This window comes from Zalophus californianus, chromosome 2 (assembly GCF_009762305.2).
Source record: "Zalophus californianus isolate mZalCal1 chromosome 2, mZalCal1.pri.v2, whole genome shotgun sequence".
Taxonomy (NCBI): domain Eukaryota; kingdom Metazoa; phylum Chordata; class Mammalia; order Carnivora; family Otariidae; genus Zalophus; species Zalophus californianus.
Genome location: NC_045596.1, coordinates 122,189,182 through 122,210,300, shown reverse-complemented (window position 1 = coordinate 122,210,300; position 21,119 = coordinate 122,189,182). Strand labels below are relative to the sequence as shown.

The following is a 21,119-nucleotide window of genomic DNA, read 5'->3' as shown; positions in this document are numbered from 1 at the left end:
GTAGCCACCAGCCAGACACACAGAGGAGAAGGTGGTGGGAAGATGGGGGGCAGAGATTGGAGTGATATGGCCATAAGGAAAGAAGCCAAGTTATGCCAACAACCACCAGAAGCTGGAAGAGGCAAAAAACGATTCTCTCTCTAGAGCCTCCAGAGGAAATATGGCCTTGCCAACACCTTGACTTTGGACTTTTGGTTTCCAGAGCTACGAGAAAACAGATTTGTTATTTTAAGGCATCCAGTTTTAGGTATTTCTTAGGGTAGTCATGGGAAACTAATATAGGTCTTACAGTAACAGAACAGAAATTGCAGCACTCTATATTTTCCTTTAAGTATCATTAAAAACCAAAAACCTTTCCATGAGTTAGATTCTGCTGTAAACAGATCAAACAGCTCTTAGTAAATAGGAATTTGCATTTGCAAATTTTATGGCTGTTTAGCCATAAAATTAAACTGGCCCAATTCTCTGTAATCATAACATTTAATGATTTTTTTTTTAAATACAAGAGCATATCGTCAATGGCTGAAAATAATTGTGTTGTAAACTATCTTTCATCTCCACTTATCTGGTGACTGCCTGATAATTATCAGGTTTCATCACATCTCATGTGCTTTCTTTTCCATTTTCAGGCTGTTTAATGTCATCTATGTCTTCCTATTAAGTTCTTTTTATCTTGAGTTTCACTTTTTGTCATTCTGCCTGATGTAATAATTAGATGACACTCTACACTGTGTAACCTACAACTGGTAGCATAACTGCAAAAACTGGCTTAGTTTTTGGACAGCAAGTCATGTCAACAAGATAAAGCTAAATAAGTAGAGGAAATTACCAAATGAGTCTCTTTCAATCTCCAAATAAATTCAGAATTAAAGGCTGGCATCACTGAACAATCCTAGAAGTCTCTTCCAAACCTGAGGTTCCACAGTTAGACACCACACTACTTCAAAATGTCAGATGGTATTTTATTTGTTCATTTATTTTGGTGCATACCGGGGAGAAGCTGAAGCTCCTGCTGGGTCTAGGAGTAAAAAGTCCATTCATGAAATAATCAATGTCAGTGGTTGCTAGAAAACCTCAAGGGAGAAACTGGGGGACACATAGAATCCAGCACGAGGGCCAATGGAAGGCGGGAGCTCCCCTCTATATTAGGCTCATTTTTTTTTTTTTTTTTTTTGCCTTGAGGTCCTTGGCCCCCTTCCCACAGTTGTCCTGCTGCTTGGGTGGGCAGGCCCTGAGGGTCAAGCAAGAGCGTGCACTCGCGAACCCTGTAGACTCCCCTGCTCGGACCCCACCCTGCCTATCCTCAGCTTCGCTGGGAGGGAGCTTGAGCACTCATCACTGCCCTCGAAGGAAGACCTGGTCCCCTGCTCCCGGGAGAGGCTGAACCCTTGCAGACCTCCCCACTCCCGGGGGCCTGCGTGGTCTCGGGCCTCGGGGCCTCGGGTCCAACAAGCCACAGACCTGGCTGGTCCCAACCGCCCTCCCGGGATGCAGAGGATGCTGGAAGGCAGGGGTCCTGCGGACTTGGGTGTTAGGTGAACGTCCAATTTTCAACCCATCCTCGGGGCTAAAACTCCCCAAAAGAAGGAGCCGTCTTCCCGCGCTGACATCGGAGCGCCTCTTAACTCCTGGGACTGCCGCGGAGAACCTGGAGACCGAGAGTGGCCTTCCCTTCCCCCGGCGCACACGTCAACGCCGGCTTGGCGGAAGCGTCGTAATGCCCCGAAGAAGCGCGCCACAAAAAAAACCCCTGAACACCGCCGCCGCAGCTGCCAACGGAGAAATCCCTGCCCGGAGTCCATGCTAACCTTTCCCGCAAGTTCATGGCGAAGCAAAAAAAAGTTTCTCCATGGATGTGCTCCAGGGGCGCGGGCAGCTGTGCCTAAAGGTTTGTCGGAGCGGGACCCTCGATAAGGCTGGGTGGTTGTGAAGTCTAACGTCGCTCCGAACACCAGTCATTCCTTAGGTTCCGCAGGTCCTGGCGGTGGCGTCTATCAGCCCCACCAGGCAGCCAGTTTCTTTTATCTGATCGCCTGCCTTGGCCGACTTGGGCCGTGTCCGCTCCAGAGCATTTGTGCTTGGGAGCGGCGGATAGAGCGGCCGTGGCAATGTGCGCGTCTATTATGAGGCGCGTGGTAGTGATGGCGGCGCTCAGTGAGACTTTCCTGTCACTGGATACTACTACTCCCAGCCCTCCTCAAAGCCGCCGGAGCAACCCCCTGGTCTTTAGTTTACAAGTGGCAATTTGACTTGCCCTGCTGCATGTCTGGAGGGACCGTGGAAAGTGTGGAGACGCCCCGGGGATTAAGCGATCGCAGCTTAAAAAGAAAAAAAGCCAAACAAATAAACAAAACCCACCCACCCTAACAAACATGAGGCTGCTGGAGAGAATGAGGAAAGAATGGTTCATGATTGGAATAGTGCTGGCTATCGCTGGAGCTAAACTGGAGCCATCTATAGGGGTGAATGGGGGTAAGTGCTGCACCTCTGAACGCTCCATCGCGATTCCCACTTCAAAACTAATTTTCGAGCCGGGAAAGGAGGGGGAGACCGTAGTTGGGAAGTGGCTAGTTCTCTCAAGGGCACTGACCAGCTCGGGGTGTCATTTGGCCCTTTTGCTGATGTTTTAATTTACCAACCCCAGATTGTAATTAGGAATGGGGCAAAGGAATTTGAACGCAGGTTACCTTTTCCTCGAACAATCAATGAGTATCCTTAGTGTTAAGGAGTGAGCTTACTGAGAGTGAAACTTACTCCTCTTGCCTTCAAAGTAGCATCCTATCCCAAGGGACGCTAGGTTGCCAGGAGTTCCTTATCTATCTTGGCGTGGCCACCATTACCTTGTCTATTTCCGGATCTTCCCCCTTCCCCGCCGCCACGTTTAAAAAAAGGGGGTGGGGGAAGAAAAAGAAAAAGGGATACCCTTCATTCTCCATTTCAGATTTTGTGGCCCACATGTTGCAGAGTGAGGATTTGCTGCAATTGCCGCCGCTTCAGAAACTCCCAAGCCGACTGACACGTTGCACTTTTTCATTACAGGACACTACTTCCGTGTGCTGCCAGGACTCAGTTGTTAGTACTCTAACAAATACAGTCTGTGTTAGGCTATGTGTAGTGTGTATTTTGGCAAGGAAATGTAGGCAGGCTAAAATCATACTCAGATTTCTGAATAGTGGGAGCCTTGTAATGTGGAGGTGGGCATTCGTGGAAACGACTGGAAATATTATTAGTCTTTTATTCTCCTCCCTGCCTTTTCACCCTTAGACAATCGTGTCCTCCTTTTCATAAACACTAATTGAACTTCTTCAATTCATTGTCTTTTTGACCTTGTCAGTTCCCACCTTTATTGAGAGTTTTAATAGGTCAGCCATACAACAGGGACAACTAAGGACAGAATTGAGCACACACAATCTTTTAGGAAGTGCTCGGTAGGCTATTTGAAGTTATATATACCTCTTTGTTAAAACATGTTGGAAGTGAATGAAATCTCTCATTGGAGCAGTGGTTCCTTCTACCATCTACCCTCAATTCCTCCATTTAGAAGAAGCTGTAGGGAATATTTTAAAAGGAATTATTTGAACAAAGATTATGAGGATCAAAACTTTTTATTTTATGTTTTTTCCTTCTGTGTTCAACTAGTACAAAATGTGTAGAATACGTAACTGAGAATAAAGCTGATGTTCATCATGGTTTCTCCTTCTGAAGATCTTTGACCTGGCTTCCCTGGGAGCTTTTGGAAAACTTGTGAATGCTGGTATTTCGAGTTCTGTCAAATGAGTACCCTCTGTTCCTGGAGCTAGCTGGATGGGCAGAATTAAAGTTAGAGTGTCTTTGTGGTGATCAGGAACGTACACTTAACTAGCTTCAGTAGCACACATTCTAGCTTATGGTGTTAGATCTCTTATTTGCTCATTGTTAAGGTGTAATTACAGGTATTATCTTTATGTTTAAATCTGCAGGGGCTAGCTTTGGTAAAATGCCTTTTATTTTATAGTCCCAGGATGCTGTGGGAAGAAGGGTTATTGAACGCTGAATCATCTTCCCTAGGGCTTCTTGAAAGCCCTAGGAAAGATGGATTCTGTAATCTTATTTGTTCCTTCTGTCTCTGCTTCTTGAAGTTTTGGTATATTATCGTATCTTAGAAATATTGCCTCTGATTTTTACTGGTACTTATGCCATTAATCCAGGATAATTCACTTCTTTGTTTAATTATAAGAGTAGAATGTTAAGAGCCGAAAGGGACCTTTAAGTATTTTAAGCCAACAAGCTGCTTTTACAGTTGAAGATACTGAGACCTGAGGTCAGGTGACTCATCCTTGGTTAGTTAGCTAGCTCAAGAAAGAGGCACTGGACACCAGGGCTCTCCCTTTTTTTCATACTAGTTGCAAAACCCATACAAATTTTCTTGGCAAAAATAATTTAAAATGAATATTCTAAAGAAGGGCTCTGTGCAATAAAGACATTTTCAGTGCCTCAATTTTAGCTCAAAAGAGCAGAGCAGAATCAGCTAATATTAAATAACAGTGTACTCATGTGATTTGATAACTGTCCATGTGTAAAAATTACTTTTTCCAAAAAATTAGAACAAACGATTGTTTGGGTTTTCCTATATAGGCTGTCAGGCTAAGTTCTTGGTAATTCTGTTGAGCTTTTAATTAACCTTCCCACCTGTGAAACCTCTTAAGTAAAAATAAACCTCCAAATAGTACCAAATAACACTTTCACTTCACAAGTTAAAACAACAAAAATCTAGGATAAGGAGAGGAATGGTTGCTGAAAATGTTTCTGTTACATCTTGCTCTTTAGAATGGTCAAAAGCACCTCTTTTTTTTTTTTAAGATTTTATTTATTTATTTGAGAGAGAGCATGAGCTGGGGGAGAGGCAGGTGGAGAGAGAGAGAGGCAGACTTCCCGATGAGCAGGGAGCCCCATTCAATGCAGGACTTGATCCCAGGACATGACCTGAGCTGAAGGCAGATGCTTAACCGACTGAGCCATCCAGGCGCTCCCAAAGCACTTCTTTGTACTTGTAATTTTTATTTTTTTATTTCTATTTTTTTGTACTTATAATTTTTAGTCATAGGTTCCATTTATGGGCTCTGTACACTTGGGAACTGTGATTTCTAGTGCCTTCATATTGACTGAACAATTTTCAATAGAACGGTTTCCTAGACATTCTTTTAAATAGGAAAAGTTTTGGTAGTCTTAAATTTGTTAAGATGTTCACTTCATCTTTACCTGGATCGATACCTTAACGACTACACTTTTTATACTGAAGTGATTTAAGTGCAAGTCCTCCACACTTAAAAATATCATACCTATGATCTGACCTCCCTTTAAAAACAGTCTGTACGGCCAATAGGTGAGTTATGTATCAAAGGAAATTTATAGGTGATGGAAACCTGAAAGTTAGAGATGTCGAGTGACTTTCCAAATGGGAAAAAGCATCACATGTACGAGCCTAGATAATTTAATTCTTAGTTCACTGTCCTTTTTACTCAGGTACATTTCATTTTTAAATATATAGGAGAAGTTGAAAATAGTCGGGGTAAATGTAAATGTGTAGATTCTGAGGTGTTGATAATCTGTTCCAGTCCCAGTGCAAACCCAGGGAAGCCCTGAGCTATGCACACCTTAGAGTTTACCAGAGTCTAACACTGTGCTATTCATTCTTGGGAACAGAAAGGTTTCCTTCTTTGGAAGGACAGAGTAAGTTTCTCATTTCTACCTGCATCTTAATTTAGATTATTGACATTAATAAGACATAAATCCTAAAAGGAAACTGCTTTGTTTTTCCATTAAAAAACATAAGCAGAAACATGTTGAAGCTAAAGTGTGTTTGCATTAGTATCCTATATTAGGTTTAGAAGTGAAATTTACTTGGTGATAAGTAGATTTTATGAAATGGTAACAGTTCCTTGCATTTTTAAGCATTCCAAATCATTTTCTTTAATCTCCCCCAATAAAAAGCATGGATTTGGAGAGCCCCAAAATTACCTCATTTTTTCTGGCTAATTTTTCTTCTGATTTTGCTACCCTACTCCATTTTCACTGAGAAACTTTTTTTTTTTTGCTTTTGTTTAAAGGAAAAGCTAAAACTTTTATTTCTGCATTGAACTTTATAGCCATCTTAAGATTCACGTCTTATTCAGATCTATTTTGGTGACATGGAGTATATAATCATTATCTTGGAGAGAGGCCAGATCTCATTTTTATATGTAGTCTCAACTCTCACCTCTGGGCAAATATTTACCAAGTGTTTATTTCAGGCCTGTGTGACTTCTAGGTCCCCATTCCCAACTTGGGCAATCTATTAGAATTTCAGTTGATCACTTCTCAAAGGGGCTTTAGGTTTCTTGAAATCAGAATTAATTCCTTCTTCACTCCACCTTTTTTTTAAGCGAGGGAGAGAGAGGCAGGAGAGGAATAGAGGGAAAGGGAGAGAGAGAGATCTAAAGCAGGTTCCACACCCAGCACGGAAATCAGCGCAGGGCTAGATCTTACAACCCTGAGATCATGCCCTGAGCCGAGATCATGTCCTGAGCCAAAAATCAAGAGTTGAACACTTAACCAGTTGAGCCTCCCAGGCTTTTGAAAGGTACATTGTAGAAAGACATGGAATATCTTCATCATGTTCTTCCATGGATTAAAGTTGTTGAGATGTGCGTCTAATACAAAAAACAGTGTACCCCATCTCTAGAATTTAAAGCATTAAAAGCCAGGAATCATTCCACTGAATTATGCCAATCAGTTCATAGTTATCATGTGTATTTGTGTGTGTGTGTGTGTGTGTGTGTGTGTGTGTGTAGCATGGAGGAGTTAGCTTCTTAAAAAAATACAGTTGTTGGCCAACTAACGTAGATGCTTTAGCTGCCCCAAAGAAACATGCAGTCTAAAGAAACCATGTCCTTGCTGTGGAGGTGTATCTTTGGACAAGTCCCCTGCTCTCCTTTGTGACCACATTGCTCATTTTAACTCATCCTACATAGAAATTCTGGGGCTCCACTGTGGGCAGAGGTGTAGTTGACAAGAATAAGGTCTCATAAAAAGCAAAGGATTGGAGGAGTATAAAGATATTATTTCTTTATTTGAGAGAGAATGAGATAGAAAGAGAGCATGAGAGGGGGGAGGGTCAGAGGGAGAAGCAGACTCCCTGCTGAGCAGGGAGCCTGATGTGGGACTCGATCCCAGGACACCAGATTCATGACCTGAGCCGAAGGCAGTTGCTTAACCAACTGAGCCACCCAGGTGCCCCAGGATTGGAGGAGAATAAAAATGAGTTCAAACAAACAAACAAACAAACAAACTATTTAAAATGCCTGGAAGGCATTTACTTCCAAAACAAGTCAGATTCCTGACTTTAAAATCTGTTCCTGAATCAGCTTCCTCAGTTGTAGAGAAAATATTTCTAAGTGTGAGCTGCAGAGACAGATTCACTCACAAGTATAAAAAACGCACCTCTTTTTAAGTTTTGGAATACTTTTACTGCCTTGAAATGTAATGCCTTTTGCACTTGCCTTCTTCCTTTTGCTCCCTTTTCTAAAATCTCAGCAAAAAAAATTTGTTTAAATGCCAAGTATATACAAGAATTTATTGCTATGTTTGAGAAGATCTTTGTTTCTTTTTGTTCATTGATATAGTACAAATGCCTAAAATATCAGAGTTGCTTAGTAAATATTTGTGGACTGAATGGTGATTTTTCCTGAGCTTGGTCTTACTTATTGAGCAATACCTGTGGGTATGGTGGAGGGCCACAGGGAACGGTCGACCTATGATTGTGGTCTTGTTGCATAAGGGAGGATCTTAGTTTCCTAGTGCTGCCACACCAGATTCACACAAACTGGGTGGCGTAGAACAACAGAGATTTATTTTCCAGAGATTATTCTGGAGACTGGAATTTTGAAGTCAAGGGCCATGCTCCCACTGAAGACTCTAGGGATGAATCCTTCCTGGCTTCTGGCTTGTGGTGGTTGCCGGCTGTCCTTGGTGTTTCTTGGCTTATGATAATATAATTCCAGGTTTTGCCTCTGTCTTCACATGGCCATCTTCCCTCTGTGCGTGACTCTGTCCAAATTTACCTCTACTTGTAAGAATACTAGTCATTGGATTAGGGTCTACCATAATCTAATAAGACCTCATCTTGACTTGGTTACATCTATCTGCAAAGAACCAATTTCTAAATAAGGTCACATTTAGAGGTTCTGGGTGGACATGAATTTTGGAGGACACTATTCAACTCAGCATGAGAGGGCTGAATAGAATGTCAAATATGAGGTGATCAGATTTTAAAATGTTGGCATATGCCAGTGTTTCTCGACCTCAGCGCTATTGACATTTTGGACGCGTTAATTCTTTGTTGTTGGGAGGGCTGTCCTGTGCCTCCTAGCTTGTTTAGCAGAACTGATTTCTGTCTACTAGATGCCAGTAACACACCCCACTTGCTGAGTTATTACAACCAAAAAGAATTTCCAAACATTGCCAAATGTTTGTGGGAGGCAAAATTGCAGTTGCTGGAGAACCACTGGTACATAAGTACAAAATGGCATTTTCTCAGACTACATCTTTTAAAAGAATGTTGTTCTTTGGTTAACACATTGGGTCTTTAAGACAATTGTATATAGGCTACAAAAAGAAGTAAGTATCAGGGTTGCTGCTATTGTCCTCATAGCATTAACACATTTGGGGTGATGCCAGCCTAATTCCAGAGAGGATTTTCCAGAGGGCAAAATCAGGATTGTCTGGTTCACTACAGTATAGCCAGGGCCTGGCACAGTGTAATGATAATTGCAAACCTAACCTATTATTAGTACTCTATTAATCTATATGCGTTATCTCATTCACATAGTAAGTGCTCAAAAAAATATTTGTATAAATGAATACCCTTGGGCAGAATTGAATGTGTGCATAAATACAAGTTTTTATTTCTGGTATCCTAGAAGGAGTAAAGTAATATTTGCTAAAGAGAAGGGACCTTCTTCCACTGATTCTCTTTCTTTTTTTTGGTTTGGGGAATTTTGATTGTTATATAAACACTGATACTGTGGCAGATGCAGTTAGGTCCTAATACTAAAGGAGGTTGCCTATCTGCTGTCACCCAGGACAGTGTTCTTCTGGTCTGAGGATCCTGTGCTGAACTGGATAGCCATGGTCCTTGCCTTCTGGAAAATCCCCTTCGGAGTTAGACTGCATCACAGCAAATGCTGAACTCTGTCAGAACAGTAGTATACTAGGGCAACACTAAGATTTGAAGTACTATTTGCCCTCCCCCAATGGATTCTTCTTTCATACTAAGTTATCTGCTGGAAATTCTTATCTAACAGTAACTCATTTCTGTCTCTTTAGGACCACTGAAGCCAGAAATAACCGTCTCCTACATTGCTGTTGCAACAATATTCTTTAACAGTGGACTGTCATTAAAAACGGAGGTATTGTCACTTATGGGGCATGTGATAAGCAGGGAGAAAAATTTAATTTCTGCTTATTATTTTGAAATTTCAGAATTCTTTTGTAAAGATGTATGTAACTATGGCCTCAAAGCTTCACTGTAACAAAAGATAACTTGAACTTCAGCAAAGGACTGTGTTTTGAACCTACATATTATAGAAATTTTGTAGTTGAACAACACAGACCCTGAGGGTGTGGTTATAATGGGTATGTTTTTAATACAGCAACTGAACTGAATGAAGCATCTACTTTAGGTCTTCCTCAGATTGTGGTGGTGACTATGGTGGTGAATGCTGTGGCACATTTAAGTTACGGATGTTTAGTTGGGTTTCCATAACTTTTGTGAATGAACTTTTGTTGTCAGGACTCATGCTGCTCAAATGGTGCATGTTATAACTTTTAACTAACTTGTATGTTTTAAAGTATATTCTTTGCTGGCATAGGTATTAAATATTAAATGTTTTAAGAGAGAAATTGGGATTTTTCATACCATGTCAAAATTCATCATGAAGACATGTAGATAATGTTATTTATTGATCCGGGTGTCGCTGAACATGGGATTCTCCTAGAATTAAAGAAATCAGACATTTTTAACATCCAAGATTGGAATGAGTAGAATTTATGATTCTTTTTTGACTTATAATAGAAGGGAAAAAAGGGAGAAAAATGTCTATTTATTTTTGAAAGAATTACTTAGGATTTTTAAAGTTCTTATTCTAAGATGCTTATTCTTATATAGATAGGGAAATCTTACTATGCAAGGATTTTTTGGGGGGCAGGAATAGCTTTAAAAGTTGAAATTTTGTTTCAGCATCATGTCTTGCTTTACTTATTTTCTTTTAAGTGTGATTTGAATGAGGACCGAATTTAGTTACCTCCTTCTTTGGCCATCCTAATAGCAACATGGAAAAAATATGATTTTACTAAATTTATGTATTCTGTAGTTATCTGGTTGGTATAAATCTTTCTATTGGAGCATTTTTTGTATAGATGGGTTCCCTGTGTAGTATCTGATAAATTTGTGTCAAAAATTCTGACTATCCTTACTACCTGTTCTTCTGAAAATAACTGACATGGGACGGAATTTCCTAAATATGTTAAATCTAGTTTTTGCAAATTATATTGACATGAAAGGACTATGATCAGTTCTTAGAGGGCACAGATTTTTTTCTGTCAACATCTTTATTCTATTGGTTCTCAAATATGGGGCCTAGTGATACAGAAAAATATTTGCTACTCGCATGGTGCTGGACTGTTCTGCCTTGGAGGTCTTCCTGCTGGTTGTGGCTAATGCCCTTTGCGGAGCAGCTGCCTTACCCAAGTCCTCTTCTTGGGACGTTGCTCTAACTATGTCCCCTGGTAGTTGCTTAACGGTTACAGCTGTTACTTATGCCATGAGATATCTGGCAAGAGACTTGATTCTCTCACCCCTACCTTCTTGCTTAATGTGATTCTGTAAAGCCGCCAACTTGGTGGGATGCAGGAGTTTAAGAAGGAAGAATGTCAGCTTATCAGCATTTCTCTAAGGACCAGTCTTCTGTAAGCACCTAGGAGACCTTCAGATCCAGCTAATTTGGATCTAATGATGAAATGCCTTAATCCTGTGCTCGGTATCTAAGTAGCCATCAAAGCCATTTCTTCTATCAATGGCCCTTTTCAAACTATACTACATTAAGTCATTTTCAAGATCCATTTAACTTAAGATGTTCTAGATTGCATCATTGTATGTTAAACCATCTTTAAGCCCCAGTAATTTCCTGGGCAACTGAACAGTTTTAAGTTAGGAGGTAGCAGTCTTGTTATTTATTTTCTAGTTAATAATCTTACGTTTATTTCAGCTGGGACTACTGTTTTTGAGCCCTATTAGAATAGTGCATTTTCACACACAGGAGACAGTAAATTATTATTGACTTGAGTTTATTTGAGAGCATTTATAGTGGTTTCATTCAAGTTTGATTTATACTGAACATTTCATGTAGTATTACCCATACATTGATGTAATGATGTATATTCTAAAATTTGTCTTACTAATTTATTAAAATCATAAAGAACTCTGTGTTAATACTTAATACTAAAAAGATTAATGCTATCTTCAGTTTTATGACTATTTCTAGATTTTAAAATATCCATTGAAGTGTTTTCTGAAAATTTATATGTTAAAGTCAAATAAACCACATTTGAAATATATTTTATGTTTAGCTAATTAGGAGCTACAGTTTCAGAGGATTTGTCACTTAGCAAACCATGACAGGACCAATCTCATATAAACCTATGAAATCTCATAATACCGTGAAATGCCTGTGGCTACAAGGCACTGTGTTTGGCACTGGGTTGGAAACAAAGATGAGCAAAATGCTCAGGGCCTGGAAAGGGTCCTGAGTAGGGCAGAATACACAGGTCTTTTCTTATTTTCCTAAACAGATTATTTTTTGAAGTTCTATTACCTTAGAAGTAAATATAGCAAATTTTAAATTTTAGGTTCTTGCTGCTTGTTTCCAGCCCAGAGCTATGAGACTGATTCTCAGAAAGTGAATCAAATAAAGGTCAAATAAGGGTTAGAAGGGAAATTGGTATGTAATGAAAATATTTCTACATCTCAGTCAGAGCTCCTGATTTTAAGCAATTTTTTATACTGTCAGTGATAACTCTGGTATAATCAGTATTTGGAGTATCTCCTTAAGTTTATTTTAATGGAATTTGACCTGTATTACATGTGAATAAATAAAATGTCATGCAGAATCAACTTTTCAATTATTCATGATGGCATTTATCTGAGTATATGGCCCTAAATTCTGCGTGGGTATGTATGGAATAATACTATTTTGGATGTGATAGTGTTCACTGGCTTTTTCTTTTCCATTGTTACCGTATTTTATCTTTATGGTTGTATGTAGAAGATATGGAAAATATAATGCTGTTGTCAAAAGGCCCCTCATGACCCAACATGGTCAGCCTTTGTGATTCATTTTGCTGGATTCTTTATTGTTCCATTGTTCTGATGCAATGGCAATTGCTTATAATTGTCATTTATTAGATCAGCTAGTATTTTTAAACTACATTTTGTTTTTTATAACTTTTTCTGGTTATGAAAGTGGTATTTCCCCATTGTAGAAAGATTAGAAAGAAGAAAAACAACTAGTAGTAACATCTCTATGATTTTTAGTCCCTTTTTTCCTAAACATGTTTTACATATAGAATATTTAAAAAGGAAATATTTTTAAAAATTGTATATGTATACTTGCATATATATCACATATGCCCACACATAAATGATCTTTTTTCCCATGTAACATTGTATAATTATAATTTTTCATGTAATTTAATATATGAATTTAATTTTTCTTCATGTATATAAAATTTACATTTTGTTTACTTTTATGAACATAAATCAAAGGGTACAAAGGTATATATGACGGGAAGTCTTTTTTTCTCCCCTATGTCAGATATCTGGAGATAACCAATGTTAATAGTTTGTATCTTTCCAGAGATATTCTGTGTAAAACATATGTGCCCCCCTTTCAAGCTGTGGTGTTTGTACTGCTTGCCACCCTGTCTTGTTTTACTCAAAAAAACCTATCTTGGAGATTGTTTCATATCAATACATAAAGAACTCCTTGTTTCTTTTTGTATGCTGGAAAGCATTCCATTTTATGAATGTGTCATAATATATTTTATTAGTCCTCATTGATGGACATTTAGGTCATTTTTAAGGTTTTGCTCTTACAAAAATGCTGCAGATGATAACCTAAAAATTGTCCATTTTCCCACATTTGGGAGAAAATGTGAAGGATTAATTCCTAGAAGTAGAATTGCTAAGTCAAATGTCATGTACAGTGTAAGTTGTGACAGATATTCCAAGTACCTCGAAGAGTGTCAGGTTCTCAGTGTTTGTTGACTGAAGGAATGAATTGCCAGATTGCTGTCTCTAGATTGTGCCAATTTATACTCCTACTGATTAAGTAGGGAAGAGATCTGTGTTACCACATGCTTGTCAACACAGTTTTAACATGGTTTTCACTAGCTCATAACAGTCGTGTTATACCTTAAGTTACTTAATTATTCACCCATTTTTGGACTTTTAATTTGTTTCCTAATTTTACTATACTAGATGATGCTGTCGTGATCAATTCTGTATATAAATACTTATAACCACATTTCCTATCCTTAGAATAAGTACCTAGACATAACACTTCGGGATCCAAGAATGTGAATCATGTTATAGCCCTTGAAATATATTCCCAAGCTACTTTTCAGAAAAGTTATGCTGTTTCATATTCCTATCTAAAGTATATGCAAATTCCTTAGTAACTGCATTCTGGCTCATCATTTTGTTACAGTTAAAAAATTAAAATATTAATATTTATTTGGTATTTATCAACTACATCTGAGTATATTTGAGTGGGATTTGGTTTTGAAACTGCTGAGCATTCTTGGAACTGCTGGTGCTCCTCTTTTCTCAGGGTGAAACTTTAAGAATTCTGATATTTGTGTAAGGATGTAAGGATGTAAGGTGTAAGGATGACTCCTTTGATCTTAGATCTGATCCATGGACTTGGTGTGGCTTCTGGTCTGCCCAGGGCTTCCCATCTGTCCGAAGTTAGACCCAGATTGCCACAAATTCCTTAGGTGTCATTAGAGATGTTTGGTGACCACACTGGCACTGCTGTGTGTCTTCATACAGGGAGATATGTAGTGGGAGCCGATGAGACAGATCCCTGAACGTGGCAATCAGAGTCAGCATTAACTTACTGTCCATTAAACTGATGGACTTTGGCTAATGTCTCTGAGGTTCAGGACTTCTTAAATGTCTTACTTGAACGAGGGGAGGCATTCCAGTGCTATGCTTATAACCAGTGAATCTCTGGCATCTTCGTGCTTTAATGACTTCTTGCATATTTTATAGGACTTTTTTATAGTACTTATTTTTATAGTATTTTTTCTACTACTTTCTGAATTTGTTTTATTTCAAATGAATAATGCTATAACTCAAAGAAATTCAGATGCAAGTGCTTGTTAGTTTGTACATATTTGAACCCCCAAATTTAACTCATTATCCTTTTTTAGCTGTGAGACATAGAGCATGTGCCTGGTTTGTCGTGTTTAATGTGAATTTCTTTCATCTGGGGCAGTGGTGTGGCACAATGGAAGAAACAGACATGAGTTTGCTAGCATACCAGAAATGAGTTTGATTCTGAACTGCACTGAATGGTGGCTCCCCACCTCAATTTCCTCCTCAGTAAAATAGATTAGTAATATCTAGTGGGGCTGTTGTGAGGATTAAATGAGATAACATACACAAAATGACAAGCTCAGAACATGGCACATAGCTGCTGTTCAGTAAGCATTAGCAAAAAAATCCAGAAAGTTGATTTGGGGCAAAAAAGCCATTTTGAATTATAGAACATTGTTGGGGAAAACATTTTTAAAAATTATTATCTGTGTGTAGATTTGGTAACATCTTGCCAAAGTGAGGCCTTCTTAGAGAGTAATCATATTTAATTAAAATGTGATAGGTCCTTAAGTAGTTACATGCATGTTTGTTCATAGCGTCAACAATCCTTAGGTCTATACTGATGTAAAGGTACTTGGCTCAGTTTTGGTCCGGAATTTTACAAATCTGAATTGTTGGCGTATATTGTATATTCAGAAAAAATGAGAATTTTTCAGAAATTTTGTATAAAAATACCTCTTTTCCCCCCTTAAAATCTGTTATGCATATACTTAGAGGTAAAGATTTTAGCTCTGAAATAACTCCAAATTAAAAAGTAACTTATTTGATGCTATTTTAGTATCAGTCTCTCTTCAGAAAAATGGTTTTCTTATCTTTGCTGTTTTGTGTCTTTCATTTTTGCAGGAGCTGACCAGTGCTTTGGTGCATATAAAACTGCACCTTTTCATTCAGATCTTTACACTTGCATTCTTCCCAGCAACAATATGGCTTTTTCTTCAGCTTTTATCAATCACACCCATCAATGAATGGCTTTTAAAAGGGTACGTTTAAATATTTGGAAGGGTCCACTTTTAATGAGGCATGTGTGGTGACTATTGTTTCTGTGGCAACTATATACGAAAGGGCTCATGTGTGATATTTTATAAGGAAATAAAAACACTTGAAAAATTATTATCCTTTAAAATGATAGTGTTCATCAAGGAGAGTCACCAAAGAATTTGATAACACTTTTTTTTCTTATATCTAAGGGTTTTATTAGTAAATTTTTTTAAATTATAATTTTGGTATTGTTAACATACAGTGTGATATTAGTTTCAGGTGTACAGTATAGTGATTTGACAATTCTATATATTACTCAGTGCTTATCAACATAAGTGTGCTCTTAATTATAACACAATCTTAAAATACACCGTCATGTTTAATCTTAAGGTTCTGGGATGGACACTCTTCTGGGAATTTTAAAAAGCTGTGTTGGGAGAGAGGTGGAAGGGAATAGAAGATGTTAGATATGCTGTCAGTTGGGTGCTTTAGCTTGTACATTCTGTATCTTACCAAACGTATACAGATAATAGGTGAGTCTAAGAAATGTTTTTTAAATGTATAGGAAAGAAAAAATATATATAGGGAACAAACACTTTTTTACTTGTTCTATGTTTGATGTGATAGTTGAATTAGCAATAGATTTTTATTAGACTCTTTTCTTCCATTAAAAATGCCATGTTTATTAAAGGGATTTAATGAATTTAAAAAATTATTTGAAGTGGTTTAAAACTAACCACATTTTAGCAGCATGGTATAATAGTCTAATAGTTAAAACACTGAACTTAGAGTCCTGAGCTCTCTTTCTGACCCTGTCCCTAACTTGCTGTGTGACTTTGAAGAAGTCATGTCATAGATTTAAACCTTACTTTCCCTGCCTATAAATAATGAGGATAGTCATACTTTTACTGTCTGCTTTGGTAACGGTGTGCCGGATCTCAATTGAGATCACTTACTCATCTATTCAAGTCACTTGTTTTCTTCCTACTGTGTGCCAGGAGTTATTGTAGGTGTTAGAGAAACAATAGTGAACAAAAATGGCAAAGTGTCAGTTAGTTTTACAGGGTGAGAAGACCTGGGTGTGATTGGCAATAAGCCAAATAAGCGGATGACTAAGATAGAGATAAGTGATGGGAAGTAAAACTGTGATACGGTTGAAAGTGGTTGGGTGGGCAGGCCAGTGATTAACTTAGATGGCGGAGTTCTAGGGATAGAATGGTCTAGGCAGAAGGAAAGAATGTGCAAAGTCTCTAAGGCAGGAATAAGCCTGGTATGTTCTAGGGTCAGGAAAATGATGATGATGGCCAGAGCCTGGTGATGCAGAGGAAGAATAATATGACTTGGAGCTGGAAGGGTAGGCAGGGACCAGGTCACACAGAGCCTTGTAGGTCCATGATAAAAGCATTCAGATTTTACTCTGCATGCGACAGAAAGCTACTGGAGGGATTTAAATGAGGGAATGTCGTGGTCGGATTTATATTTTCAAATTATTGTCCGTGCTGCTGCATGGAGAATAGATAGTAGAGGGGCTGAGAGAAGCCTAGGAGAGCAGCTTGGAGGCTCCTGTGGTAAGGTCACCGTGCCGTAGAGAGAAGTGGGCGCTGGAGGATTTACTGAGCTCTCGGAACCTCGAGGCGGGTAGGATGTGGAAAGAGGAGGACAGGGAGGAAGCAAGGATGACTTCTGGGTTTTGGGTCTGAGCCACTGGGTAACTGGTGGCATCATTTTCTTAGCTGAGGAGAAACAGAGTGGAACAAGAAGGGGAAATGAAGACCGCTGGTTTGGCCAGATTGAGTTGGAGAGAATGAGCATAAAATTTTCACCGAAAAGCATAAAACACGACAGAACTATGATGACATCATTTTTGAGCAGCAATGTATGATGCATAGTAAGAACAAATAGTTACTGAGTGTTTCCCATGTAAAGGGCACCCAAGGAATAGGAAGATATTAACTCATTTTTCTTGTAATCAGTGAACGTCCAGGCTAGTTGGATATGTGGAAGATATAAATATACAATAGTAACCAAACGCAGTGCGGCAGCATATGAGTTGTTAGATAAGTAGTGTAATGAGTTAAAGGGTAAGAGGTTCAGCAAAGGTTGTGTATTTCTAAAGTAACAGTGTTCAAAAATAAGGCGTTAGTGGGAGGCAAACATAAAAAATTTCCTCACAGCCATGCGGCAGAAGGCCGGAACGACTGGGCTGAGGCGTTTGGGTTTGCATCTGTAGATGATGGAGAGTTCTTAAATGTACTAAACAAGAGAACAACATGCTAAAAAGTGGTCATTAAGAAAGATTAATCTGATAGCATTGTCCTGGGTGTGTTAGTAGTAGAGTAGGGCTTACAATCTCAGGAAGCTAAGATACAATTCTCACCTCAGGGTATGAAGCTTAAAGGAATATGCACTTGGCCTAACTAATTTAGGGAAAGCCCTTCCTAGCCCACTTTTTCTCTGTTCCCCTCCCCCGTTTGAGAGTACACAGTATGTTAACGTGAGGGAGTTGCAGCCTCCTACCTCAGGAGCATGTTTAAGTCATTGAAATAAATAAATATTTTGAGGGGGCGCCTGGGTGGCTCAGTCGTTAAGCGTCTGCCTTCAGCTCAGGTCATGATCCCAGGGTCCTGGGATTGAGCCCCACATCGGGCTCCCTGCCCGGCGGGAAGCCTGCTTCTCCCTCTCCCACTCCCCCTGCTTGTGTTCCCTCTCTCGTTGTGTCTCTCTCTGTCAAATAAATAAATAAAATCTTTAAAAAGGAAAAATATTTTGAGCACATCCTTCTTACCTTGCCGTGTAAAGGGAAAGAGTGGAGGTAGAGAGACCATTCATTTATAGAAGTCCAAACTTGGGCAAAAAGCATCTGAAGAGGGATGCTGGCAACAGTCATGGGAAGAATGGGAAGTTGGTTGTGGTAATAAATTGATTCATGAGGAACAAATGGAGCCACGTGTAGCTCCAAAGTTTCAAACTGGACATTAGGAAAAAACCCACCAAACATATCCCATTGACAGAAATCAATTCAGAGGTGAAATTGATTTTTTAGAAAATATTAGACATGGGGGCGCCTGGGTGGCTCAGATAGTTAAGCATCTGCCTTCGGCTCAGGTCATGATCCCAGGGTCCTGGGATCAAGTCCTGCATCGGACTTCCTGCTAGACGGGGAGCCTGCTTCTCCCTCTGCCTCTGCCTCTCTGTCTCTCTCTCTGACTCTCATGAATAAATAAATAAAACATTATAGAAAAAAAGAAAATATTAGACATGTTTAATTTGAGGTGGCTGTCACAGGCAGCTACGAATTTGGGAATGGTGGTTGGGGCTAGAAATGTAATGGCAGCGGTACTCATTTTGCTGTTACTTATTTACATTTGTGTATTGAATATTCTTGGAGGTAGGAATATATAAATATATATATAAATAAATATAAATTATATATGCACACCCTTGTGTAGTATCCTAACTATAGAATGCATGTGTGGTATGTATTCAATAAATAGTTAAGGATTTTTTTTTTTTTTTTTTTTTAAGACAGGGAGAGCTCTGGTTTTTTGTACATAGAAGGGAAGGGGCCAGAAAAGAGGGAAAGATTGAAAATACCTGGGAGGACCCGTCCCTAGTGTTGGGGGTAGGAGAAATAGAATGCAGAGAGGCTAGAATAGTAGGCCTAGATAAGTCTTTGACCCTAGATTCCAGAATAAGAGTTTAATCCTTGGTAGGTGGCTTTGTGAATTTGGACAAGTTATTTAACTTCTCTTTTAACTTCAGTTTTCAGTAAAATGAGAATAATAATAGAATTTACCTTAAATATTTGTGAGGAAGAAGTGAGTAAAGTATCTAGAAGAGTATCTATTATAAATAGTAAATGCTTAGTAAGTATCAGTAATGATAATAGTGATGATCATGAGAAAGGCTCAGAGATTGGGAATTGATAATAGGACAGACAATTTAAGCATCACTTGGGAAAACAAACCTTAAAAGAAGACTTGAATTGAACTGGAAATTCTTTTAAAAGTGTTTTCTCATTTTCAGTCAAAATGAATTAAAGCTTTTCTTTTTCTTTTTTCTAATTTCAGAGATAATGTAAATTCATTGCATAAAGCTTAAACGATACATTCTTACAAAATTAAATGATACATTCTTACAAAAGCGAGAAGAGGTCATCTGTAATCCGGCACTTAAAATTTGTTAAAGTCAGGCACTCTGTGTCCTCTGTCCCCTATATAAACTTTCTACTTTTAGTCAGGCCGGCTACTCGTTATGTCTAGAATGTATATTCGATCTAGGTAGAAAGTATATCCATGCTTTGGGTGATAAGTAATGTTTTATATCTTTAGTATTTAGATTTACTACTCATAGTTTCATTTGCTTGTTATGCAATGTGTTTTCTATCCTAAACTAAAAGAATAGACTTCTTGTCATGATCTGGGGAGTATATACATAATTTAAGAAAACTAAATTTAGAATAGGTTCTAGAATTTACTACAATTTGAATCCAAGAAGTATATGATCATGTCATGCTTGTTCTTTAATGATGTTACAGCAACAGGAACATTTTTTTTATGAGCTGAAAGTTTGAGAATTGCTATTTATAATTGAAAAAACCTTATAATTGCATTTTCTTTTATTTTTCAGTTTGCAGACAGTAGGTTGCATGCCTCCCCCTGTGTCTTCTGCAGTGATTTTAACCAAGGCAGTTGGTGGAAATGAGGTGAGTCATAGGGCTAACTTTATTTAAACATAAGTAGATGCTTTACTTTTATTTTTATTTTGTTTTTATTTTATTTTATTTTTAGAATTTTATTTAATTTTATGATGAAGTCATGTCACAGAAAACACATAACTATAGCAGCTTCTGAAAGAAGTGTAGATATATTCATTAATTCAGATGATGCTAAAATTAATGCTGTTGAGTGGAAGTTAGGATTTCAAAAAGGAGGGGCAAGGGAGGTAAATGAAATAGAGATGGTGGTTTTTCTACCTAAGTGGGAGATTGGGAGACAGAAGACAAGCAATCCAAGGAAAGGTACTTTTCATCCCAGACTGATGAGCTGAGGATACCTCTATGGCCATTCCTTAGTTCTTAAAAAATTTATAGCAAACTAAATTTGTGGAGAAAGGGTCAATATACATTTAATGACAAGTAAAGATTATATAAAAAGGAGAAATGAGGCAAGGTTTCTTTCTTTTTTCTTTAAGATTGATTGATTGATTTTAGGGAGAGACAGTGGAGGAGGGGTGTGGGGGGCAGGTAGTCAGAGAGAGAATCTCAAGCAGACTCTGTGCTGAGCCAGGAGTCCAACCTGGGGCTTGATCTCATGACCCTGAAATCGTGACCTGAACAAAACCAAGAGTGGGTGGCTGAACTGACTGCACTAGCCGGGCGCCCTGAGGCAGGGTTTCTGAGATGAGTTCAAAGAGATTATTCAGCAGCTAGAGGACTGTGGCAGAGTGCTTGTATATTGGGGCAACAGTTGTCCATTTCAGGGCTACTTAGAGGTGGTTCCTCTTGGCTGAAAGGCATTACAACTTCATATTGAGGGACTTTGCTTCATGATAGCTTATTCCCCCTTTTCGATTTACAGTGTCTCATTCAGAAAAGAATACTATTCAAGAAGGGAGGATATAAGAGGTTCCTACTTCAAAAAAAAAAAAAAGATTCATTCTTAGGATTTTGCTTTCTTAACATTTG

General features: G+C 38.6%; 1 protein-coding gene across 11 annotated transcripts in view; it reads left to right on the top strand.

Moving 5' to 3' along the window:
- The first annotated feature begins 1,008 nt into the window (after window positions 1–1,008).
- Window positions 1,009–21,119, top strand: part of SLC10A7 (solute carrier family 10 member 7) — a 282,178-nt gene continuing 262,067 nt past the window's right edge. For 9 of the 11 annotated variants that reach the window (XM_027598365.2, XM_027598359.2, XM_027598363.2 and 6 more), the window contains exons 1-4: window positions 1,901–2,472; window positions 9,343–9,425; window positions 15,299–15,435; window positions 20,063–20,138. In XM_027598365.2, coding sequence (XP_027454166.1) covers window positions 2,373–2,472; window positions 9,343–9,425; window positions 15,299–15,435; window positions 20,063–20,138 — 396 coding nt within the window. In that variant the 5' untranslated portion in view covers window positions 1,901–2,372. The other 2 variants (XM_027598358.2, XM_027598367.1) reach the window with 2 other exon arrangements.